The sequence below is a fragment of the Labrus mixtus genome, chromosome 10, assembly GCF_963584025.1.
Source record: "Labrus mixtus chromosome 10, fLabMix1.1, whole genome shotgun sequence".
Lineage (NCBI taxonomy): Eukaryota > Metazoa > Chordata > Actinopteri > Labriformes > Labridae > Labrus > Labrus mixtus.
The window spans coordinates 7,355,454-7,381,947 of record NC_083621.1 but is presented as its reverse complement, the minus strand read 5'-3'; the positions used below and the strand labels follow the sequence as shown (position 1 = coordinate 7,381,947).

Here is a 26,494-nt window from a genome sequence, read left to right as displayed (position 1 = left end):
AATGCTTCTTTTAACTCTTAAGTGACACTATATCATTATCCCTTATAATATCAAGCAGGTGTACATAAAGTCGTGTGTGTGTGTGTGTGTGTAAATCCAAAGTTTTACCAGTTATTAATGATTTACTACCATTGAATCAACGCGACGAAAATGTCGGCGCACTGACGGATGTAATGCTCAGTTAATTGCTGAAAATAAAAGCTTCATTTGAAGTTCGGCATGAAATAAAACATAACTGGCAACTCACATGTTCACTCAGAAATATTTGGGTTTTTTTTTTTTAAGTGGAATATATTTATTAAAATATCTTACTGTTCTCAAATGGTCATTTATTATGATGCATGCGTATTTTTTTTTTCCAGTGTGAGGTGCCGCTTTGAGGCAGGGCTTTTATTTTGTCGCTGTGGTTCCTGACACTGGGGGATGTGCCTATTTGTGCTGTGACGCTGCTGCATGTTAAATTAGCTGGCTGCAGCCTTTCAGGGACACCTCTTGCGGACCGCTGGAGCCCACAGTGCAGTAAGTAACCTGTCTGTATTTTTTAAAATGGATCCAGTAAGGAGTCGACTTAGTAAAGCGCATCATGCACTTTGTGTCTGAGCTCCGGGGAAACTGTCATTAGACGGGTTGGCAGTCCGCTGGATGTGTGGATGTGGCAGGCTGATACTAGTTGAATCTGGAGCGCACAGCTGGACAATTATCGGGCTGGACAGATGCCATGCTTAATTAGTCGCTTTTAAATTGATGCTATTTCCTTTTTTTCCACCGTTTTGCTGAATGTGAAATCGCTTTGTGCAGATGCAACAACACCTCCAGTCACAGTCCAGATTTGACTGGTCTACGGCGGGCTGAACAATTAACCGTATCCAGTCAGGGAGCCTGTTTATTTGCCCTGCGACCACAGAGCAGAATTTCTCAGTGCAAAAAAAAAAAATAATGTTACATACAAAAACAATCGTAGCTTAAATGTCTAGTATGACGTGCTTGACCAAGTAGGCTATTTTTGTATTTAACAAAAAAAAAATGTAAGGAGATGTTGTGAATGCAGGTTAATGTGTAGCCACGCAGGCCTCCTTTGATTGGCTGAGAGTGAGGGCAGAAGCAGCTGAGGGTTTGTAGATCGAAGGCCACGTTAGTCCAAAGTTCATTCCTCTGATATCACCTTTATTGCTAATGAAGGCAATATTAATACCATTTAAAACAGGATGTGTCTATTAACCACTTTTTTTTTCAAAAAACGTCCATTGATTCAGTGTTTTATTGGATGAACTAAGAAAGGGAAGCTTTGTTGTCATCTCGTGAGAACCCTATGGAGTTTAATTCAATTTAAAGAAACAGCACGCCTCCTGCACGCTTGCAAACAACAGACTTCACTGTGTTCTTTTTCAATTCAGCAGCCATCTTTGGTGCAATTTCAGGTGGAATTTCATCATGCTGCTACTGCAGGTCCTTGCACTGACTTGCTGCACTCTGGTGTCACCCTGTAGTTGATCTGGAACACAACACACAGAAGAAGAAAACGATCAGACTGGGGGGTTACATGGACCAACACACAGGAGAGAGTGAGGATGCAAAGCCACAGAGCAGATTTTTTTTGATAGTGTAGGCTAGTGTTCTTTGAGTGCAGGTCACGCTTATCTTTTTTTAGTTGGGAAATCATAAATGCCCCCTATCTGTTTTTTTTTTTATTAGTAAATACTGACCAGCGGTGGTGACTATAGACCAACATGCTGCATAACTTGCTCAGTAAACTCTCACACAATTTGCTGTTTATTGAAGGAAGTCAATGCTTAATTCAGCTATTCAGACTCACGCAGGGGGCTTTGTCACTCCCCAAGAGCTGTTTTCAGCCATAGTTGGGGGGGGGGGGGGGGGTTGGTGTGCACCCGTATAGGGCTCTGCAATTTAGTGCTTCACAACCCTCCTGTCAGGTCAGCCATAACCATGGCAACAATATGCTGAATAAGCACCATGACAATCCAAACAGGGGCTTTTATTTTCACTAGTCCTCCTACATTGACTACTGTCTGCAAAAGAAAACAAGAAGTAGAGGCCTGTAGCTCCCGGGGTGAGAGCTGGAGACGTATCCTGCAAAAATATCAGTCAATATCAGCCTTATGTAACGCAATCATTTTGAACGATTAACCCTCGTTATTCATGTAGCCTACATGTTACAATACAGACGCTTAAATTAAGCGCTCCTGTGCCACTTATTTCTTTCTTTAAATGTTTTGAATCATTATTTCCTCATAGTTGTGTCACCGCCTCATATGATTATTGTAACACCTTTTTTTTTTTTTTTTTGTCTGCAGATAAACATGGCAGCAGAGCTCTCCACTTCCATTAACATCAAGGAGCCCCGGTGGGATCAGAGCACATTCGTAGGTCGGGCTAAACATTTCTTCACTGTCACTGACCCCAGGAACATCCTCCTCACCAATGAACAACTAGCTCATGCACACAAAGTCATCACTGAGTACAGGTAAATAACGGTGCAGCTGCAGTAAGCTGGAACAATTTGCCAATAACAAGGATGTCAACTCAACGCTGTTACAAGATGAATTTGCTTTAAATGTTACCTTCACTGTCGTCTAGGCAAGGTATAGTGTCTCCAGGACTGACAGAAGATGAGCTGTGGAGAGCCAAATATGTTTTTGACTCTGCTTTCCATCCTGACACTGGGGAGAAGATGATCCTGATCGGCCGCATGTCGGCGCAGGTTCCCATGAACATGACCATCACTGGATGCATGATGACATTTTACAAGTAAGAAGCCATGAATGAATGAATGTGTAAAATGTAATTTTGTGTTAACTAATGTTTATTAGGTTGGTTATAGTTTCTATTTTGGGGATGTTGTATTTTTAGGTGTTGATAAGGTCATTTATATATTTTTTGTTTTCATGTATATTAAGAGATCTGGATGATGAGAGTGATGACACCTATAGTTAATACAGTACATGCACCATTTTTCACCAGTGTGTGGATAAAGAGAGAGGCTGAGTGGGTCGCTGTATTTGTTCTTAATTGCTATTATTTATTTTAGATTGCTGTCATTTCGCGTATCTTTTTGTATGTTATATTGAGTCAATCCAAATCTTATTAAAGTTGTTAGCACATCAGGCAGTAAAAACAAGGTCTGACCTCAGCCTTTCAGTGACAGTGTGTTTACTGAAGTTCAAAATTGCCACAACAAAGACTACTTACAGCACTGGAACTTAAAAACGTACATTTTCCAGTTTGATGAGTCTGTGGTCCCTTTTTTCTCTTTTTGTGCTAATGACTCCACTGTTTTCAATCCTGAAGGACAACTCCAGCTGTGTTGCTCTGGCAGTGGATCAATCAGTCTTTCAACGCAATAGTCAATTACACCAACAGGAGTGGTGATGCGCCGATCACAGTCAGGTAAGAGACACACATTTTTGCCACTGACATATATATCATATTAACCCTTTTTTTTTTTAAAGCAGTACCTGTTGTGATTTTTCATCATGTAACCATTGACTCTCTTGTTTGCAGTCAGCTTGGCACAGCTTATGTGTCTGCTACCACAGGGGCAGTTGCCACCGCTCTAGGACTAAATGCACTAACAAAGGTATCAGTTCATGTAACCCCATTTTAGATATCATTTTAATGTATCCACCTCAACTACATGGGTGAAATTAGTCACTCACAAATAGTGTCTTTGTGATAGAAGAGCCTTGTTATTTACAGAGTCGTGCTCTGGCATCAGCATGTCGGCCCTCCTGCTTTTGTAATGACACTGCATTGAGAAAACTACATGTACGACATGAGAAATATAACCTGTAATTAACCTCAGACCTGCACTAGTCCGATGAGTTAAATGAGTGTGCTCTTTATGCCTCCTCTCTCCTGCCGTAGCACATCTCCCCCCTGATTGGCCGGTTTGTTCCATTTGCCGCTGTAGCTGCCGCTAACTGTATCAACATCCCCCTGATGAGACAGAGGTAACCAAAGCACAGCACTGTTTTTAATCATGTCGACAACTGCAACGTATAATGACTATGACCTTGAGGCAGCACAACATAATCAGACATTAAAGGCCCATTCCTTTTTTTATGGGTTTAACAAACGGTCAGTTAATTTGATTTTCATTGCTCCTTGCCTTCAGGGAACTTCAACACGGCATTCCCATCACAGATGAGAACGACAACAGGATAGGAGAGTCAACAAAAGCTGCACAGCAGGCTATCTCTCAGGTCGTGGTCTCCAGAATCCTCATGGCTTCTCCAGGAATGGGTATGATTATCTATGGATTTTCAGTCCTTGATGTGTGGTCTGTTAACCCCTTTAGCATCCCCATGGCATTGTTTAAGTTGAAGGAAAAACGTGAAATGAAGTTTGGATATTTTGGTACAGTATTTTGTGAAAATACTTTGTGCATTGATATTTGCTGTGTGTCTTCTCAGCTATCCCCCCGTTTTTAATGAACCATTTGGAGAAGAAGGCCTTCCTGAAGGTAGGCTTTTTTTTAATTTTAGTTGCATCAGTTGTTACACTACAGAGGGCTTCGGGATTTTTTTTTTTTTATAATCCAACAAATGTCAAAGTTAAATGATCAGAACTAGATGTTCCACACTGTGACACTACTCAGTTTTCTTTGAGTATTCACACATCACATTAGAGAAAAGCAGCTCAGACATGAGGCCACTCTAGCGAGGGGATTCAGCTCTGCTTTTGTGTCTCTCATTCGTGTTTTTGCCTGGTCTTTTCAGAAGTTCCCATGGATGAGTGCACCTATTCAAGTCGGCCTGGTGGGATTCTGGTGAGTCGTCACAGATGCTCCACCTGATAAGCAGCCATGTGAAATACCTTTTGAAATTTCAACCTAATTACTTAAAACGAGGAAACAAAATGTCACTTAGTACTTATCTGCAGAATGTGCTTGGAGATTGGACACCTAATTCACTGTGATTTGGTATTAGGCTTGGTGTGAGTTCTGTGTCCCAGTGAGTTGATTCTACAGTAAACTTATAGAAGTAGTCAGAAGAGGTTCTATTAAGAGTTTCTACTTCAATAATTCAGACCCTGTCCTGTCTTTCTCTGCCAAATGATCCACAATCCTGTCATGTGTGTTGCTGATGTGATCTGGCATCCTACGACCTCGGAACGGCCAATGAAAATCATGTGAAACATTCCTTTAGCTCAGCTTTAATGACACACACACACACACACACACACACACAGAGACAAGGGTCACAAGTTAATGATTCTGTTGGTGAGGTCTGGTGATAAGATATTTTTGAGTATTGCAATACTGAGGTATCTGAGTGCAAAGAGCAAACCAATGATTCAGATCCTGGTATGATCTGTATCAGTATGATGGAGTTTATCAATTGTAAAGTTTTCAATTCACTGATTCATAAAAGCAGATGATCAGGGCATGTAGCAGAGCTTTATGGACGGCACTGTTTGTTTTAATGTCTCTCAGAACTGAAATTTCAGGCGTTCTTGAACTCCGCGTTCATAAACTCCTTAATAATTTGTGCTGTGCACGTCGCAGGGCATCACAGATGAGCACACTGTAACATATAATAGAGCCCGACCGATTTATCAGCCAGCCGATAATATCGCCCGATATTAGCATATCCACTGATTATTGGTATCGGCTAACTTTAATGCTAATATGCATTGATATTCCTAGATTTATTCACCAGTCAAATAGCATTTCATTTGGGTATCATTGTGTTAAACTAGCAGTTCTCTTTCTTGCTGTCACCAGCAGAGTGTGCTATATGGATTACAACCAGCATTAACAAACTCCAGAGAGTCAAGCGGTGATGCACGTACATGTGCAGTTACTTTCCAGTTGAGTGATCATCTGCTCTACATTATTCCGTATATCTTTTCCCACAATTGTTTGGAAACCACATTTGAGAGATCCATGCAATACATGTGTATATCTAGATCTATCTCTCTGTACATATGGAACATAGATCAAAGAAAGATATTGGCTGATTTCTCTGTGTCAGATTTTTTTTCTCTCCCCAGTTTCGATATTGATATTGGCCCCAAAAATCTCATATCAGTCGGGCCCTTACATATAATAAATGTCTCTTTTTAAGGTTAGTTGTTTAAGAAAGCAGCTTTTTTTTACAACATTTGTTTTCTTATATGGCTGCAAAACGGTCTCAGAAAATCACACTTCTGTCGGGCTGAACATGAAACTGTTCACTTCCTTTCGTCTTCATAACTTAAATTACACTCAGTCCTGTCTTCTAGGTATCCATAGTTGTATTCAGTCAATCACATGATGTCAGAACAGGAAACTCTGGGATGTGTGCTTGTTTTTTTTTTTTTTTTTTTTTTTTTTTACAGATGATTGTTTCTCTTTCAGCCTGGTGTTTGCCACTCCACTGTGCTGTGCACTTTTCCCTCAGAAGAGGTGAGTCCAACATTAAAACTTGACTCTGAAATAAACGTAGCCACTGACCTTAGCCTTCTTTCTCATTGAACATGTTAGGAGATTCCTGCCTGTTGCATAATATGCCCATAGTATATGTGTTTGACCCATTAACCCCTGCTTTTCCTCTGCCGGCTCCAGCTCTATGTCAGTCAGTCGCTTGGAGCCGGAGCTGCAGGAGAAGATCCGGGCCAACCATCCCGGAGTGGAGAGGGTCTACTTCAACAAAGGGCTATGAGAGTGTGGCCCCCCTCATCCAAACACTGCCATAACACAGCTGCAGGCTCAGTCGTCTCTCTGCCAGCCCTCCTCATTCAGTGTGCCAAAGTTAAGTTTGTGTCTTCTCATTTCTACCATTCAGATGGATATGAGGACGCCCTCTCTCACTTTCTCTGTTCTGTAATGACATGTTTGCTTTTGTCAGTGTGATGGTTGATTTAATTGTAACTACTTGAGCAGATATTCTACAACTGGGCCAGAGGAAAAGTGGGATCCGTTGTATTGGCCCATTTAAGGTTCTTTTTAAGTAGACTTATTTTGTGCAGTACTTTTTTAAGTTGGTGACTTGTCTTTGTGTGGCCCTCCAAACCGTTTTTATTCTCTCCTACCTGAGGTTGGCAGATCATTTACTACCTACTTTGTAATTCATCACAATTAGAACATTGGATACTCAAAGACCTCTGCACATCATGCATTTGCCAAATCTGTCCTAACATTATTTTTTAGAACTCATTGACTTTTAAACCTCCGATAGGTTGCAGTGTTATTTCAATGAAAAGCTTTTAAACTTATTTTGATTCAGTTGATTTTGCCAAATAAGGGACCTTTAGCGAGCTATGAAGCGTTTTGATGTTTATTGAACCTGAAAACCGTTCTCCAGGGATCCACCCTCAAAAATGTGATTCTATGGTGTTGGCAGCCATTAATGGGCCAACCCGGTGCTATTAGATGTCTTAATTATCAGTGTTTAAACTTATATTTATTCTGCTTGCCAAACACGCATGAACAAACCACTCCTCATACACACGTCGTGGTATTTAACCCATTACAGGAAACACAACTGTACTGTATATTTAATTGCACCCAGGCTTTCTCACACGCCATGAGAAATCAGGATAATAATGATTAAATGGAATGTGGCTCTAATGTACCTTTTTTCGTAATCTTCAGTGGTAAACCCAGGATTTTTGGATCACAGTATTTGATACCGCCAACATCCAATAACTCATTCATGCCTTACACAGACTTGTATGGTTTTAACCTTCTGTACCACAACGTAGCATCCTAAGAGGTTCAATTATTTCCACACAAAGTGGAAAGTCTCAGAGTAAGAGGCCGTTTTACCAGGATGTTTTTGAAGTATTATTGTACATTTGAAGTCTGTGTTGTTCAGAGTCTTGAGGAAAAATGTGACAAAGCAAAGATGATATGCACAGCTGACAAACGCATGCTTTGGTAATGACTTTTTCAACTCTAACCTGTTCTGTAGGACCTCAATAACCAAACATTAAGGTCACCTGATCACAGCACAGAAACGCTATCACCTAAGCCTGGTGGGTTTGATGAGGGTTATTAACAATCTCCTGCTAAGGGTTCTGTTATATTTTCGCTTTTATAAGGCACACGTAAACCTCAGTTATTATCTGCAGTTACATCACAGCTCTCTGGTATTGCGCTGATAAAACAGGTGCAGTCTGATGTCGTAACTTTTCTTCTGTTCCTCCCATGCACTGTTCACTATTCAGTAGAGTATCTGTGTCTGATATGTTTGAACACAGTTTGGGTAAACTGTGGACTTGATACCAGATGGCTCTCATCCAAAAGGTTGCTATGTTTTAATCTGCTGTTGTAAAAGGTTTTTCACATGCATACCTTTTAATATACAGACTGTATTTGAAGATAGCTCATATCAGAGGTATGGTACGGCAGCGTGCATGATTTATCATTGGACATATTCCAAATCAGGGAAAAGATGGACTTGAATCAACAAAGATCCCTTACGATAGAAATTAAGTGTTTGACCAACTTCTGAATCTTTAAAATGGATCTATTATGATGAACTGTGTTGAAATCTTTTGGTCCAATGAATGCAAATGTCGACATTTCAAAGTTGAAAACCTAATTATTATGCTTGTGAACATTGACTTGATTTCATTGCATCTTTTTCTCATGTCGTGTAATTTCTGTAAGGTGTTAAATGTTTAATATACTGTAAATCTACTTGCATATATTGCTGTAAGAGTAACTTTATTTTAGTCAGTGTTTCCAGAGATGTTGGAGCTGTTCCCCAGCCCCCTTTAAAGTGAAGGTTTTTTTTTTCCTTTGATTTTCTCGTGCTGAAGGTTAACTGAATGTAGCATTTTCCAGTCACAACTGTTCGCAGTGTTTTTAGTCCAGAGAAGCACAATGTTGTTACAGATTTGAAATGCTGCACATTTTGAGAACTTGTTAAACATGTTCAGTTTCCTGACCATAATATCCTCAATCAGTGAGAGAGAGAGAAAAGAAATATAGTAAATGTTACCTTTGGTAGACTTAACTTCTGATCATTATCCCCTAAACCTCTCTGACTGCATCTAATAAGTAGTTAGTTCATCTTTTATGTGCTCAAAGGATTCTATAAACTCCCTCATCAATAACATCTACACACGCTTCAATCGACCAAATCAAATAAAGTATCATTACAGCCAAAGCAATTCCAGGCGACTCGAGGTGGAAGAAGTCATTTACCTTTGCATTGACCTAAATAAGTATTTTTTAAGAGAATATCATGGTGAAACAAATGGTCTTTGATTGTTTTGCAGTACATTGGGTGATTTGATGTTTAACTAACTGGATGAAATAAAGTTGATGAAACTTGTGTTTGGTGTTGGAGCATGTCAAGGTGCCACTGATGACTCCACAGCACCCTCTTCTGGTTAAAACCTGACACATGCAAGTGATGTTACAAAGGTGTTTTATTCCAAGGCACATACAGTTGAGAACAAAGAAAGACTGAGAACATGAACTTGATTACACATCTGAAGCCCTATGGATGCGTTTACAAAGCAAAGCACAAACTGGCATATATCGCTCGACAGTTACAGAACATAAAGCACCATGGGACAGCAGCAGCGTAAACTGAAGGTCACACAATTCAAGAAACAGCTGGACTGTAGTGAATATCTTCTGATTTGACACAGCAATCAATAAAGATGGAAAAATAAAGCCGAGGCAGTTGAAACAGTAGCTACCTACAATTGCAAGATGCAAGATTGTGATCCAGCAATTACAATTTAAACATACTATACTAAATACTAAACCGTAATAAATTCATCCACAGCTTTCTGCCAGAAACTCTTTTTGGCAGGAATGCTTGACACAGATGTGTCTAGTCAGCTGACCACGCTGCTTCCCGCTCCCCTGGATTCCAAAAATGTATCTTTGATCATGTGCAAAAGTGTGTATCATATGAAGAAGTAGTGAAGTTAACGAAGAGTCACAGTTCTATGAAACAGTAACAACATCTTTAGTGCGATGACAGAACACAAACGCATTGACATTTTGGCCTTTTCATGACAAACTGCATCTCAGCAGAATTTCTCCTCTTTGCAACACGCAAATAAAATAATGCAAGCACAATGTAACAATTCCTGTTTGAATATAACAGGGAATAATGTTCACAGCCACCACCGACTGATATATCATTAACCAAAGAGGCAGCAGGTCGACACAACTACAGACTTCTCTGACGAGGGGGCGTCTATAGTTGGTGTCATGTTTCAAGGTCAAATTTATTCAGGTCTCTTCTGTAAGTCGCTGACTTTTCCTCTGCATTCACACTCTGTGCACATCAAGTCCAAGGTACGCTGTGTACAGTGCTATCTTTGGAATGTGTAGGACTGTCAAGGTGGCATTTCAATTGGCACTTATGTAACACCCATGATTACAACTCACTCCATGCTGCACAGAATCAGTTTCAATTTAAAAGTCTTCTTTCATTGACTGAGTTTGGATGTCGTATCTTACTCAGTGATTACACATTTTGGGTGATTAAAGATGAATATTTGGATTTTGATTCAACAACTTCATTTTCCCACATAAGATATATTGAAACAAAAAAGATAAATAAAAGGTAATATAAATACTCTTGAATATAATTTTACATCAGTTAGAATTTTCCATTTTAGGAACATTGTTTAAAATATAAGTCTGTAGTGTCCACTCTCCCATGGAGAAAACCATTGTTAAAACAACTTTGGATAGGTGTTAAAGATTGTACTGGCAGGTGAGCACAATGACAGAGCTGATCATCACTCTGCTTCCTGGATGTGAACACCTGCTTCACAGCTCTGAAGATACTTCATGCCCCTGCAAACACCAGAGTGTCGGAGGATCAAAGTGTCAAAGGGTGGGTGAATATTGTGTGCTGCAGGGCAGTGACCTCAACAAAGGGAAAAAAGAAAACACCCACATGTTATGAAGTGCATATGATCATCTGGGCGAGCTAAAAAACAACAAGGGGCATGAAAGCTTTCTTCAAGTCACCAGTGAAGCCCCTAGGCTGCGACAGCAGATGGATGGATGGATGGGCTTTTATTCACTAGAACTCTTTTAGCTTAGCACGGCCTTGAATTAAGGTCCATGTGAGCCCTACGTATTCAGCAGGCCTCTTCCTCCTCACACAGCTCCTCCCCCACCAACAAGGAGTGTTTGTCAGGCTCGCTCAGCACCAAGCTGTTCAGAGAGTGCTTGTCAGAGCGAAGGGAGTTCATAGAGGCACGGCTGTAGTTCACGATGCGGTCCAGCAGGCTGAGTTTGGGGGAGGGACGACGCACGTCGCCCATGCCGATATGGACGCTGACGTCTGACAGGCTGCCCTGCCGCCTGTTGCCACCCAGGCTGGCCTCCAACTTCTCAGCTGTGGGCTTAGTGTAACTAACCAAAGACACGGAAAAGAGATGAATATAGAGACTTGAGTGAAAAATAGTCATAGATAAATATGTTCAGAAGAGAGAAAAAAAACACAAAGCGCAAGGATAAAAGGCGTTGAACAAAGCTTTAAATGTCTCATTACCATTTGAGTAGAAGGGAGGATAAAACCACAGACACAGACGACAGAGCCATCGCAGCAGAACCCATCCACGGCTGTAACACCAGACCAAAAGGAAGAAACACACCTGTGGACAGACAGAGTTTGTATCACTGCTGTTCAACGTTACAGTGACGATCACCTTCAGAAACTATACATGTTCATTCATAAAATATTATCTCTCTCTCTTGCAGTCACATACCAGCAGCTATAGGAATGCCAATCAGGTTGTAGATCAGAGCAAACACAAAGTTGATCCTGATCCTCTTGACTGTCTTCTTGGAGAGGTGAATGCTGCCCACCACATCCAGGAGGTCGTTCTACACACAAGACAGAAATAGTACATTACATACAAAAAAAATCGACATGAATTTGGGATTAGTAATTCAATCCAATCCCAATTTTTGAGAAATATCCCCATAGCAGAACATGTTTAAAAACGTTCACTAGAAATAGACTTAAATATTATTTTTTTTACTATATACAGGCATTATTTTCAAATAACAGTATACACACAATATAAGACTGTCATTTACAAATTGCTAACAACTAACATTAAAGGACTTTAAAATGAATATTTTGACTATGTTATGGAAAGGGAAGTTTGTTTTGACCATCAGTTACATACCGTACATAGTGTCCCATATTATACATACATTATATGACCGTCACTTGTATAACACTTTTGATACCATTATCTATTGGTACCACTTATATATTGTATATGTGGTGACACTGTGTCGTGTTTCATGCTATATTCACACTGCCTCTTTGCTGCAGAATCAATAAGTTTCATTGACAAGTTACATGCCGGGCCGTCAAGACACAAATTTACCACAGACCAGAGCTCAAGTTCTCACCCTGATCAACACCACGTCTGCTGCCTCTATGGCCACATCTGTCCCTGTTCCTATGGCGATGCCCACGTCAGCCATGGCAAGAGCGGGCGAGTCGTTGACTCCGTCACCCACCATGGCAACTCTCTTCCCTGCCCGCTGCAGCTGTTCCACTTTGGCCACCTTGTGGGAGGGCAGCACCTCAGCAAACACCTTCCTGATACCCACCTGTTGGAGAGACCCGACAAGCTCAGAAACACACAAAACACTGTGTTTGTATATATAGTACATACATCTATTTCAGCTAAAATTAATAGGCTTTTAAACATGGAATTTGATCAAGGTATAGCAATATATTTATAACTAATACTTATAACTTATAGATTATATTGATTTCTTATGATGTCCCTCAAATAGGTTGAAAATATTAATAAAATACTTAATCTTATAAGTATCAATGATCTTAACCTGAGCAGCTATGGCTCGTGCTGTCTTGCTGTTGTCTCCGGTCATCAACACAACTTCCAGCCCCATGTGTGTCAGAGTCTGGACAGCAAGTTCAGCCTCCGGTTTCACTGTGTCAGCTATGGCTATCATCGCACACAGCATGTCTGCGCACAAATACAAAATGGTTAACAAGAAGAGTGAAAGCACTCTCTCAATAAATGTTTCAAAACAAGAACATTGGAACATTAAAATTCAGTTTTTCAGACATTTATGCAAAGAGACAAAAGACTTGAGTTCATGTAAATCAGCACTCACTGTCTACCGCTACGAGAACAGCAGTGCGTCCTCTGCGCTCATGCTCGATCATGGCGTCATCTACCTCCGAACTGACTTGCAAGCAATTCCTCCTCATCCACTCTCTGTTGCCAATGAGGACCACATAGGTGGCCGTCTGGATGAGACCTACACATAGATATCTCTTGGTTAAGAAAACATCAAGGTGAACAACAATTTTTGAAACTTTTTCACTACAATAATCTAAAAAATGAGGAACTAAATAACATGTTTGACTGGTTCAGTCGACAACACCTGATCACACAACGATAACAACGCATTTCCCAGCATACTTAGTGGCTGCGGGTCCATGATGAGAGGATGAGAGGCGGTTGACATTCTGGTGTCGCTGATTTGGATGAGGACGCTGTTGCGCTGGTTGTTATCCTCACTGTCGCTGTCTGCCTGTTTCAGCAGCGTCTCCGTGTTGCTGACCTGACATCGGATGCCGCAGCCCGGCACTGCCTGAAAGTCTGTGCACACGCCAAGAGCCTCTGTGCCCAGCTCCTACAAGCAGAAAGACACCAATGTTTACCGTTACAATTAACAAACCCAGATTAAATGACGGGGAAGTAATCTGAGACAACATGCTGAGGGTTAAGTCAGGGTTTAATATGAAGCTACCTTTTTGCAATATTTGGTGATAGCTGCTCCCAGAGGATGTTCACTGTTGTTCTCAGCTGTGCCCATGATGGCTAACAGTCGTGAACGTGGCATCTTGTTCCCCTCCACGACTATCTTTACTTGGATGACATTTGGAGCCCCGTATGTGATGGTCCCAGTCTTATCAAACACCACAGACTGGACCTGCCCATAAAAGAAGACATGATTAGTTTTAATGTATTAAATCAAAGTGATATCTAGACAACAGGAAACCAGAACCATTTCATAATGTGTCGACAGCTGGTGTGTTACGCAATTGGCTGACTACATAGGGGTGTCAGCATGTCATCATTAACACACCTTATGTGCCATCTCGAGTGGCCCTCCTCCCTTTATCAGGATGCCATTTTGGGCTCCAACCCCTGTGCCCACCATGACAGCTGTCGGGGTTGCCAAGCCAAGGGAGCAGGGACAGGCAATGCATAGTACAGTAATGGAGGCCTGGAAGGCAAAGCGAATCACTGCCTCAGTCCGGGAAATGCTCTTGTCGAAACCCTGCCGGAAGGAAGTGGAGCAGTTAGCTTAGATCTATTAAATAAAATGATTTGACCTTCATAGAAGAAGAATATATACAGTATATATAAAGAATTAAGAAGATATCTGATGCATGAAAATGTAATGTTATGGCCCTGGGTCATATTGTTTGTATTGATCATGTTTATTGCATTAAGTGCAGCTTTGTCTCCTCCCCTGCAGTGTGTGTGTGTGTGTGTGTGTGTGTGTGTGTGTGTGTGTGTGTGTGTGTGAAGAGGGCTACAGACACATTCTCAAAGATACAGACTAAACTCAGCGATCCTCGCGTCTTTGTACATTCATATGGATTCCGCAGGGCGTAATATTCTTGTCCCAGTCTGTGAATTCACACTGCGTTTCAGCAATGCGGAAGCACGGCACAGAGGGAGCTCAACATAAACACACTGTCAGACATGCACAAACACCCAGCACTGTGCTCTCCCGCTGATACCGTCTCGCCTCTGTAAGGCCTCTGTTACTACCTTCGAATAAAGGTAAAGAGGGGGATCACTTGTCGCTCCGTTACAGCTCCACGACATTCAGAGTGAAGATGAAACATCATAGGTTCGTACATTTCACGCCTTGAAATGGCAGTCTGAATAGGGCTTGTGTCTGTCAATCAGGTGCTGCGTCCAATTGGTCGGTTCAACTGGAACGGCTGCTTCCCGATAGGCTCAAGCCTGACATCACAGTTTTTAAATCTTAATAAGAAATCTGAGCACTCTGCTCAGCCATTCACCTCACACACCCAACAATACCAGCATTAAGCTCTGTGAGCTCCAATCTTTAGATAGTTGAAAGTTGTGTAGGCCTGAGTTTTTAGATTGTGTGTTAAGATTCTGATATATTTATTGAGTTTGAGTTTGTATACCACTTTTGATACATATATCATTGTATGGCAGGAGAAACTCAAGAGTGAAGTCAGAGCGAAAAATGTGGCTGTTTGCGTTCACACATACAGCTCCTCCTGGAAATATCCTGAGTTTCCTGATTTCTTCTTAAGTGTGAAAAGCCCTATTAGTTTAACTTTTGTTTTGGTTTAGGGAATAATATAGATTTGATTAGACCTCAACAGTGCCTAAAACAACAGTCAAAAGTTATCAAACACACTGCTGCTTTGAATGCGAGTTTGACTTGTGCTGCTGGCTTTCTTGGGAGAGGGAAGAGTTGGGGTCACTTATCATGTTGTGTCTAGGTGACATCACATGATTTGGGGGCTTGTCCATTTACGGGTATGATTCTTCCTTTGGGTGTGAGAGGTCCTGGATTCAAATCCAGCTCAATATTAACAATGATTTATCTACCATTAATAAAAAGGAACAGAGAGGAATCGATGTTATATCCTGGATTTAGGTAAAGACAGTTTTCAAGATAGCAAAACAAAAAAACTCACAGGAAAGTACTCCTCCACCAGAGAGAAGTCTAAAAACCCGATAACAGTCCAGGCAACCAACGTAAGGAGCGATATCCCAACAATGAAGGGAACAAAGTAGCCGCTGATCTTATCTGCATACTGCTGGATGGGAGCCTGAAAATAAAAATCAGAAATTAAACACCTGAGCAATTTCCGTGAAAGCAGGGAGACATGGTTCAGAACTGAAACCACATGGTTCACCTTGGAGGTCTGCGCCTCTTCCACTAGTTTGACTATCTGAGACAGCGTGGTGTCCATGCCGACATGTGTAGCGCTGACCAGCAGGGAGCCGTTCTGGTTAATGGAGCCTGCAATCACACAACTCCCTGGCTTCTTAGTCACCGGCATGGCCTCACCTGTACGCACAAAAACAACAGCTGGTGAGAAAACTTCCAAGGAAGGCAGGAGCAGGTCATCTGTAGCAGAAACTGATGTTCTGGAGGAAGCTACAGGTCAAATTATAACCAAAGACTACATGCTAGCAAATACTTAGTAAGGTTTAGTAACATTGAACTTTTTCAAATTCTATTTTTTTTTTAATTGCTTTGCGAATCTGTCACTGCATAATTATTCATCATTACAAATGTTATTTACTTACTATCAGGATAAGCCCCTGAGTAAGAAGACAAAGCACTCTTAAACTAAGCGACTAAATAGATCTGATGTGTATAGGTTCATTATTCCAGTCAGCAGGAGCTTTAAACTTTTTTGCCAATAACTCTTTTAACATGTGGAACAACAAAATAAATCTGACTGGAATTCCTAGTTCGGTTGTTTGTTATATGCATGTTATAACAACTTAAGGCAAAAATGGAACAGAACAGTGTGTGTTTTTGTGTACTTTTTAAACCCAACCTGATAGCAAGTACTTTAATCAATACTATAGAATAGAATTACTTTATTGAGCCCAAACTGGGAAATTGTGGCGTTACAGCAGCAGGTTATCCAACACACAATATGAGTAAAAAACACAATGTTAGCAAATCTAAGCACAATATAATATTAAATACAAAGTAAATAAGTATTAAAAATATCAAAACTAAGAATGTGAATATATACAACCAGGATTTAACTAAGCATTACTAATTAGAAGTGACTAAATGTGACTTCTAACTCCTAACAGATTAAGAACCTTTTCTTTCACTTGTTTTGATCTACCTGTAATGAGAGACTCATCCGCCATGGAGTGTCCCTCGATGACTCTTCCATCGACTGGAAACTTTCCTCCAGGAACGACTTTCACCACATCGCCACGCTGCACAAGCTCGACGTCCACCTGCTCCTCACTGGAACGCAAACGGAAACACGTAAGGGTTTAAAAAAGGTCTTTTCCAGTTCCAGTTATGAAAGATTTTTTTTCACATCACATAAAATCACTGGGCAATGCAGCAAAGAGTAATTATGATATCAAGTTATCAAGGGGATGACTGGTGGTCAGAAGTCACTAAGAATGAACACTTCATGTTAAATCTAAATGTTTCTGAATATCAAGTGTTTGTGTTAATTCATGTCGACAACCATGAGTAGTCTCTGTTAGGCCATAGTACATCTTCAATTACATTTTTACTGTAAAAATTAGAAATATGTCGTATTCTCAAACCAAATAAAGATCTGAAATGATGACAGTAAAAAGTGAGTACCTGAGAATAGACATTTCACTGCTGAGGGTGACCACTGTGGCCTCAGTTGCCTGTAGCGACATCAGCTTGGACAAAGCCTCAGATGTTTTGCTCTTAATGGAAAAAAAAAAAGCACAAAAAATATTTTAGGTGACTGATAAACTAAATCAAGGTCCTGCTTTTCAGAATGTTGGAATTATACATAAATGTCATAGATATCCATAACAAAACATGAGCTGACCTTGGCTATCTGTTCCAGCCAGCGTCCCAGGGAAATAAAGACAAAGAGCATCGGCGGTGTATCGAAGAAGGTGATGGGGTTGACTTTTGCCTTCTCCGCCATTGCCACTATCAGGACAACTAAGGAGTAGGTGAAGGCAATGGTGGTAGCTAAAACTATTAGCACATCCATGTTGGCAGATTTGTGTTTGAGAGCTTTGTAGGCTTGAATGTAGAAGTAGCGTCCACCAATAAACTAAAAACAGGGGGAAAAAAAGGAAAACCAAAAACATTTCATTCATATCATAAATTCTTCTTTAAAATCTGAATGTGTGTTTCCAGGAAGTGAAGGAAGTCCCACTGATTTACCTGTACAGGCACACAGAAGAGGAAGGAGAGGAGGTTCATGATGGAGAGGCCTGGGAGCAGCTGTCTCTCCAGGAACATGGTAGAGTGGTAGAGGTTTCTGTCCTCAGCTGTCATGTTGTGATGATGAGGAGAAGGCATCTGATGGTCCATAATGATCATGTAGGTCATCATGCCCATCACTGGGACGCAGAAAAACAAGCTCACCAGGAAAGATTTCCTCCACCTTAGAGTGACGACAACAATTTGTTAGACATGGATTCAACTAATGTTTTGTTCTTTTTTAGAAGAAAAACAGAAATGTATTTTCACTTAACAAGAATTGTCCCACAAATACAAACTTTATGACCATGTTCCCTTTTACTCTCATTCCTATACTACTCCTGCATATATTTACTAACTTTCAAAAAATTATTTCTCAACTATAGTTCTCCAAGTTGAAATGGGCCCTCCACAGCCTTCATGAGTCTTGTTTATATTTGGCCTGAAAGTTGGGTGTTAATTTTTTTGCAGCTGCTTGACCTTAACCCAACTGTTTTCTGTGAACAACAAGACAAATTGTTGAGTCACCATTACATGTTTGAATGTGGTTTATGTAAAAAAGGGATTCAACCTACTACATTAAAAACCTAAGCCACATGGACAAGGTAAGATATCCATTAAAATAGGAGAAAAAAAAAATCATGAAATGAGACTTTGTATATTTTCTTTGTAGAGAAACAAAATGTGGCTCACTGTTTTATCTCTTTGCTGTGGTCCAGGTGACTTGCAGTGCGGTCTCTCTTCACCAAGGTTGCTTCAAATCCCAGACTCTATGACAAGGTATTGACATTGTTTCTTTAGGTTTAAGCACCTTTTATTAAAATGACATGACACATTTTTATGGCTGTCAGATATGATTTGCATGAGTATGCGCTGGTGTTAAAATGCAATAAAGACAATTGCTAGAATTATCTTATAAGAGAGAGCAACAGGGATGATACCTCAATCAGCTTAATGGTGTCCCGCGGGCCTATAACTTCAGAGTCGAACTTAATGTGTGCTTTGTTGGTTGCTAAGGCAACAGAGGCATATATAATCCCCTTTTCTCTCATGAGGCTGGATTCAATTTTGTGAACACAAGAGGCACATGTCATTCCCCTGACCTGGAAGAACCGTCAAGCAGAGAAAGAGACGAAAGTGAGGAACAGATATGATTCATTTCATATACAGAAAAAAGGCTTTATGTATAAGATACTGGTCTCAAATAGTAATGGAAATGTTTAAGTATTTCACGATGTGAAAATAAACAACATTATTGAACATATTTATTTAAATAATACCGAAACAACGTCACTGCTCACCACTAGTTCAAGGTTTCCATCTGAACCTTCATAGTTCTCCATAACAGAGGCGGTGAAGCCGAGCTCTTTCACACAATCAGCGACCCTCCCAGGGTCGATGACATCAGGGTTATAACGCACCTCTGCTTTACTTGCCATCAGTGCCACCAGAACTGAAGAGATGCCTGCACAATTTCAAAGATGTTCTCTTTAGTTCTGACTGAAATGGTGCAACATGTGATTAATCTTCATTCAAATAGAACTTAAAACATTTAACTGAATTGTTACAGACCAGGTTCGTTTTTGAGGTTTCGCTCGATGTTTGCCACACAGGAAGCACATGTCATCCCTCCAATCTGGATGAAGCATTTAGAGTTTGTGTCGCTGTTGCGTTCCTTGGGGGTTTCTTTGCGAATATCACCGTCCAGGTCTTTCAAAGGTATGAGACTTGTAGACTTTGAATGGAGGAAATCTGATTCTGGCAGCAGAGAATTGGACTCTGTGGACAACAAAGGTTTAGTGTTATATATAAAGGACACATAATTTACAGATCTCATGATGTCTCATCCTCAAAGTTCAGGAACCCCTTTTGGATGATTTAAAGAAGAGACAAATTGTCGAAGGAAATTTTGAGATTGAAGGAGAGCAACAAGATGCAACAGAGCTGGGCTTTAGCTATCTAGCATTCAATCATTTTTTGAGAGCTAAAATAATATATTTGTCCCTTTATTCAATCTGGAAAACCGGACAAATACAGCAACAATATGTTCCAAAAATCTCGCAGATTAATTTAAAATTATTCCACTGCAGGAGGGGAGAGACTGAAAGTCTGCAACACTACATGGTGCAGCGAGTAAGCTACACAGACTCAAACATTTGACAATTATCTTTGCCTGAAGATTAGCCAGTTCTATCTATTACTTACAAATTACACTCCATGTTGGCAATTATTCCACTAAGAAAGCCTGTTTCCTGACACTGTTGTTTTACTGGTAGATGGCTGAGGGTTACATAATAGCTGCAGCTGGTTTTGCAGATTATATTTCATATTTTTTTGGAGGCCCCTAACGTTAAGTGATAAGCAGTGCACTGAATTGAAGCAGGACCAGAAATTGTCAAATGGAGGAGAAAGAGAAGCTCACCATGCTCAACACAGTTTACAACATACAAAAGAGGAGGTCCTGCTCATGAAAATCAAAGTCCTGATCACACTGAAGATGAATAAAGTCTAGTCAGATGTGATTCAAAATGACCTCTGGGAAAAGACTGGTCACGAAAATGGCTTTGCTGTTCAAATTGAAGTGGGAAAATTTGCAAACATTTTACCAGCATGCAAGGTCATTCACTAATTACTTAATGTACAAAAAACAAGGGTATAAGAACAAATCATGTACAACTGGTGTGACGCACCAGCACTACCAGAAGAAAAGCTGGTCTGAAGCCCAGACATATGCACACAAGTCTCTCCTCTAAATAGTAGAATAAAACTGCTTTTGCCATTTCAATATATGAGAATAAAGCTTAATCGACAACCAAAATAATCTATCCCCTCACCAGGTAGGAAGGCATCAAAGCCCATGTCCTCTATGGCCTCCCTCAGCTCCTCCGGAGTGATCAGGAGGGAATCATACTCAAAGATCCCCTGGTGATCAGCCAGAGAGACCTGGGCCGACATCACACCTTTCTTTTTGGAGATCATGCCTTCAATGGTCTGGACACAGGAGTTGCATGTCATACCCTCGATGTGAATTTTAACTGTAGACCCCAGAGGCTGAATAAAAGAAGTCTGTAAGGCAGCAGGTGTGGTCTTGGTTGCTCCTGCAGGCTGCAGTGGCGATAAGGCAGGCTTGGACAATGTGGGTACAGGACTGAGAGGACAAGAGGAGTCCCAGGGTTGAGTCTTAAAGTTTCCCGGGGGCAGAGCCTCAATTGCCTGCTGTAACTGATTCACTGTGACCATTAGAGGATCATAGCAGATGGAGGCCTTCTCTTTCTCCAGACAAACCTCCACAGATGAGACACCAGGCAGCATGGAGATGTTGTCCTGGATATTGACCACACATGATCGGCAGTGCATGCCTTTCACCCTGAGCATTGTAAGTGTTGTGTCTATAAAGATTTCCGTCTCCTCTGAAGAGTCTGACGGCGAGGAAACGGTTGGTTTTTGTGAATCAACAAAACGTTCGACTTCAGAGGGGGACAGCAGCAGAGGGCGAGGTTTGGACTTGACAAACGACTTGAAGCCGGCCACAGCAATCTGGTCGATTATGGTTTGGACAGTTATGAGGTAAGGCAGATACACCACCGTAGCTTCCTGAGTCTCCAAAACAACTGAGGAGGAAAAAAAGACATAATAAAGACAAAAAATACAAGCTCAGAGCTAGACTTTCAGAGTACAGAAATAATGTTCTTGAACATGTAGGGGCTGTGTGTTAAAAGATTACACAGATGGTTAAAATCAATGAGGTTTAAACAATATCAAGAACATATCAAAAAGAAGATTTCAAGCTCATAGTTACTTATATTAAATAAAAACACACAGCGTTCAATCACTGTGAAACCATCTTTCTGGCTAAGTCAATAATATATTTCACATCTCTTCTTAAAACACACTTGTATCAATATTTTTTATATTGACTTAAGTTTTATGAAGTGGTCTTACATCTGATAATGCGATACTTATTAAAGCACTTTGTAACTTGTAAACACTTGCATGTCTTCACAGGAATAAACAATGTTTTGCTTTTGAAATGTTACATATAATCTAGAACCATGTTTACATAACTAACAGCATACAGCTGTCATGGCCAGTTTATACATAATGACATTACTGTATTCAGCTCACATGATCTAATCTGTCGATATGTCACTCTTCAATGTCATTGAAAGGATTTCATGACTCATAGGCAAATCCCAAAGGGCAATCCTTCAGGGTGAATATATAAAGAGCCTAACACAATGGTGTGATGTAAGATGTGCACTAACTGTGTTAAAACATAATTTCTAGTTCAGATGTGAGGGTGATACACGACTACAAGTATGTGAGCGACTAAAGTGCATTACCTTTGATCTTGTCAACGCCATTCAGTTTTCCAATCTTTCCTTCAATAGTGGTAGTGCAGGAATGACAGGTCATTCCTTCAATGCGCAACTTCAGGAGCGACACCCCGGCCCCTGATGTGTGGGATGGGGACAAAGTTGGGCCATTTTGCAGACCGTGGCTGTTTGGTGTGGCGATATCCTTCATGTTGGCCACCACCTCACTTAGCTGCTGTGCAGGAATCAGGGAAGGAACAAAGGTGACATTGAGACCCATCTGTGCTGGACTCTCCCTGACATCCAGCACTCCCTGAATCTGGGACAGCTTCTCCAAAGCCTCCTGCTGGGCTGCTGGTGTCAGGTTTAGGGTGGGGATGAGCTGGGTATCTGAAGAGATGGGTGTAGCTGTGCTGGTCTCGGACACACTTGATTCAAAGCCCATGTCCTCGATGGCTTCTGATAGAGACTCTGGGCTCTGTTGGCTGGGGTCAAATATGATGGTGGCATTCTTCTGCTCCAAAGAGACCTACATGTAAAAGTTTAATAAATAAATACAATTAAGAGCTGTCTTTTCCAAAAAAACGTTATGGTTAAAGAAGATGCCTTAACAACACAAGCCCTCTGCCTTAACTACCATTGTTGAAAGGGAAAAAACAAATCTCTTAAGATCCTCCTGCGTTTTATGTGAGATCCAATAGCAACTCTGAATGTTGTTGGATGCTTCGTTTGAATCAGACCCCCATGGTTCAGGCCGCATGTGAGCTGCTGAAACGTGACTTTTCCCCATTTCATCTCACAGTGTCTGTGTCACACAGGTATGTGTCACACAGGTATGCTGGTGGTTACAGGTGACAACAATCAGACGAGCATCTTCATTAATGTAACAGCCTCTTGAAGTGTGTAGCTGCGAACTTTGACAAACTTGAACTCTGTTAAAAAGAGTCACATGTTCGGTTGTGGGAAACGTGCATCGTTTATTGGTTTGGTAACAAATACTGTTATTTAAATGATTCGGCTTTTTATATTACAGTCGGTTGTACTCAGATTTTAAAAAGCACTTGCTAAGTAAAAATATGATCATTATTACACTGTATTTATTTTGTGTACATCTTACTTGTGTAAGTACACAGTTAGTTGTTGTTTTGTGTATTTATATCTTTTATTCTCTGGGGAAACTTTAGACAGTCCATTCTCAGTAAGCCATTAACACAGTAGTGTACTTAGATTTAGACAAAGTGATCAATTCAGTATGTTACTTTTGTTTATTCAATAACTTATTGTGGAGAATATTTAGATACTATACAAAGAAATGGTTGTCTTAAGTGACAATACCCCCTTCTAATACTGTCAATTATGTTTGATAATCTTTTTTTTTTACAGTCTAACCATGACTCTGCCTTTTCTTAACAATGAACTACGATATAAAAAAAGACAAACAATGAGCCTTGGCCTTAGTTCACAGTGTTTCATCTACTTACATCAGCATGATGACCCTAGGAAGGAAACATGTGACATACTGAAGGGATCACTTGACTGAGCGATAAGTTCAAACCACAGTGGGGGTTTAGTAGTGAGTGCGCCTGCCTGCTGGATTTTCTCTTTTTTTTGTAGACTTGGAGAAAACAGTTCCAGGAATGAGGCAATTTATGCCGAGAAAAATAAGCAGGTCTTGATCATGTCAATATATATTTACTTAGCAGGACCCATAAACTAATTATCTTAAGACACAAATGACATTTCCTGTGGGCACAGGCTACATATCGACCTGCTGTCACAGTCTCACAAAGGGCAGAGCTTTATCTGGGACTAATATTAAGTTATCTTCTCATTTCAGCTCGGCCTGAGGGGTAGAAACACAATAAACAAAACAGCAGACCACACACTTAGCCATTAAGCTATCTCTCATTGAAGTTACTTGGTTTAAATCAGACCCGAGGGAGTAAAACTGTGAGTTGAATCAAACTTTGCTTTACTTAAATGGGCGTAAACCTTCACTTACTAGAATCATGTAATAATATTGGCCTTTTCCATAAGGCTCTGATTCCCTTTTTCAGAGTTTACAAGACAGAGTGTATTGTTTCGCCATTGATGAGAGTCGTTTCAGATCCTGTTTTTAAACTAGAGTTGACATGTAAAACATTTTAGTCAGCAATTTCTGGAACTGCACTTCATCATGGAAAATGACTTTTACCCACACCCCTTCATTTCCTTCAGAAAACTACAAAGTATCGATCCACTGTCAAAACACAAAAAAAGCCAGTAAAAAAACAAACAGTTCTTGTGTCTTTGCAGAGACGACTTTACCTTTATTTGTCTCACACCAGGTTGAGAGCCGATGCGCTGCTCTATGGACTGGACACAGGAGCCACAAGTCATACCCTGCACTCCGAGGGAAACCGAACACAGATTGACTCTCTGCGTCATGATTGCTTAATCTAAAATGACACAAAAGACGAAAGAGTAGTCGTACAACAAAATTCGAATCGATGGCTTCAAATCAAGACAGAAGAAAAGTCAGGGCAAATAATTCAAGAAGCCAACATCTTTTCGCAAAATTGAAAACAACTGTATGCTTAGAAGTAAAAAAAACAACTAGTCTACTAAACAGAGAGTAACATTAGATGAACCAATGTACCAATGTCACATTAGACTGATGGACACAGCCAGCATCTATTGTTTTGTTTTCCAGCACCAATACTTAACAAAAAAAAAAAAACACAAAGTTTTTTAGTAGAAGAATGTAAAACAATGTAAAATATGTGAAACCAAATGGGTAGGTCAACAGATTACAATTATGTTAATTACATTAAAACAATAACCTCCACCTTCTTGATGTGCTGATTGAAAACAGACAGAAAAGGATGGAGCATGTTAAAGTGAAATAAAGTGAAGTAAAGGGTTTTCTTTGAGGTTTTAAGTACACACACAGCATTCCAAGATCATGTTGTAGAGAGGATAGTCATAACTTTAAACTGGTGAGCCTCATTGTCACCATGACTATGGTCAACATGTAGGAACCTTTACAACTATTGTCTTGAAGGATCAAATCAAATATTCGTCAGCTGTAGTTTACGACAACAAAAAGTTAACTAGTTTCAATCTTATTTTCGGTAACGGCAGGTTATAAAGCTCAGGTAAAGGCAGCTCACTGAGCCTGCTGAAATATGCTAAACAATAGTTAAGTTTCGGCTGCTTGTTGCTGAATTCAAAAACAAAATGTAAAAACATATTTTAAGTCAGATAGGGAGTGAACAGGAAATGTTATCTTTCCAGAACCTAAAAACGCCAAACCAAAAGGTCCGGTATGTAAGGTTGAAGCAAGGTGTTTTCATGAAAATAAAAGTGTCTTACCTTATTTAAAGAGAAGTAACCAGTTAGCTTCAGGCTACTGACGTTAGCTGTCAGACTGTGAGGCTGACTTCAGCTAGCATGCTAGCTAACTTCCTCTCCTCACCCTGTGTGTAACAAATCAGACATGCCGCTGCATCATGCTGTGCCTACAAGGAACAAAGGTGATTCCTGCAGTAATAATTATCCTGCCCCGTTTCCGAAACTCTGCTCTGAGAAGCTGTTTTATTCCTTCTTTTCATGCCGACGTAACTGACGTACTTTCAGACGGTTGCGTCACAGCGACGGGGCGGAGCTACGTAAGCGTCAGACCGTCAGACCCGTTAGACCAGGGTCCCCATGCTACGGCAGCAGGCCCAAGGTACATTGTTGTTGAAGCCCTGACTTTAGCCTCGCAGGCTGAATTAGGCAGCTGTAGTCACACCAGCAACCCAATGTGTTTAGATTTATAGATTAGACTCAACACAATTTCTAATCAGTTTTCAAAGACTTTTACAAGGTCTGAGGTGAACAGTTAAACTTTATCTAAAGCGGCCTCGTCCTTTGTCCCATGTAGCCACATTGTAAGACGTCCTGTCTCGTCTGTGAAAATGGTACATAGCCTACACACTACTCGTCTGGTCACACTGAAACTCCAAATATTTAAGAGGCAACATCAGTTTTGGAGAACATACAATGGTTATCCTCATGGGGGCGCTTTAAACACATCTGCAGATTCTTTCTATTACGGAGTTCTCTGAGGGTTCCTAAGTGAGCACCAGATGAACTTGACGACTACATCTGAGTTTAATTTGGTACACTAATATTTTAATGCTTTATTATTCCGTTACTAATTGACATTTCCACAAATGAACCACAGAAAAAGTTGCTTAAAAGACAA

At 40.5% G+C, this 26,494-nt stretch overlaps 3 protein-coding genes across 4 annotated transcripts in view; 2 read left to right on the top strand and 1 right to left on the bottom strand.

Annotated features, from left to right (window-relative positions):
* The window catches only part of LOC132981790 (cytochrome b-c1 complex subunit 8), a 372,615-nt gene that overhangs the window by 243,201 nt on the left and 102,920 nt on the right, over positions 1-26,494 (top strand). The gene's annotated exons all lie outside the window — the stretch shown is intronic.
* sfxn1 (sideroflexin 1) lies at positions 394-6,796 on the top strand. The gene is made up of 11 exons (XM_061047838.1): positions 394-519; positions 2,313-2,482; positions 2,596-2,766; positions 3,307-3,405; positions 3,520-3,595; positions 3,883-3,968; positions 4,133-4,260; positions 4,431-4,480; positions 4,737-4,786; positions 6,359-6,406; positions 6,566-6,796. Exons 2-11 carry the CDS (start codon positions 2,319-2,321, stop codon positions 6,660-6,662), a joined length of 969 nt encoding a protein of 322 aa, XP_060903821.1. The 5' UTR covers positions 394-519; positions 2,313-2,318; the 3' UTR covers positions 6,663-6,796.
* atp7a (ATPase copper transporting alpha) lies at positions 9,364-25,758 on the bottom strand. Of its 2 annotated transcripts, XM_061047833.1 has the most exons (23): positions 25,618-25,758; positions 24,571-24,701; positions 22,291-22,792; positions 20,782-21,558; positions 19,520-19,726; positions 19,249-19,412; positions 18,889-19,050; positions 18,641-18,717; positions 17,909-18,131; positions 17,562-17,795; positions 17,342-17,433; positions 16,860-16,987; positions 15,903-16,057; positions 15,681-15,815; positions 14,075-14,269; positions 13,736-13,918; positions 13,405-13,618; positions 13,094-13,240; positions 12,800-12,942; positions 12,356-12,559; positions 11,698-11,815; positions 11,481-11,583; positions 9,364-11,341 (listed from the first exon to the last, which is right to left on the bottom strand). In XM_061047833.1, the coding sequence occupies exons 2-23, from the start codon at positions 24,688-24,690 to the stop codon at positions 11,065-11,067; spliced, it is 4,560 nt and encodes a 1,519-aa protein (XP_060903816.1). In that variant the 5' UTR covers positions 24,691-24,701; positions 25,618-25,758; the 3' UTR covers positions 9,364-11,064. The 2 variants fall into 2 exon arrangements, with proteins under 2 accessions (XP_060903816.1, XP_060903818.1); XM_061047835.1 differs by lacking the exon at positions 25,618-25,758 and having other exon boundaries at positions 24,571-24,719.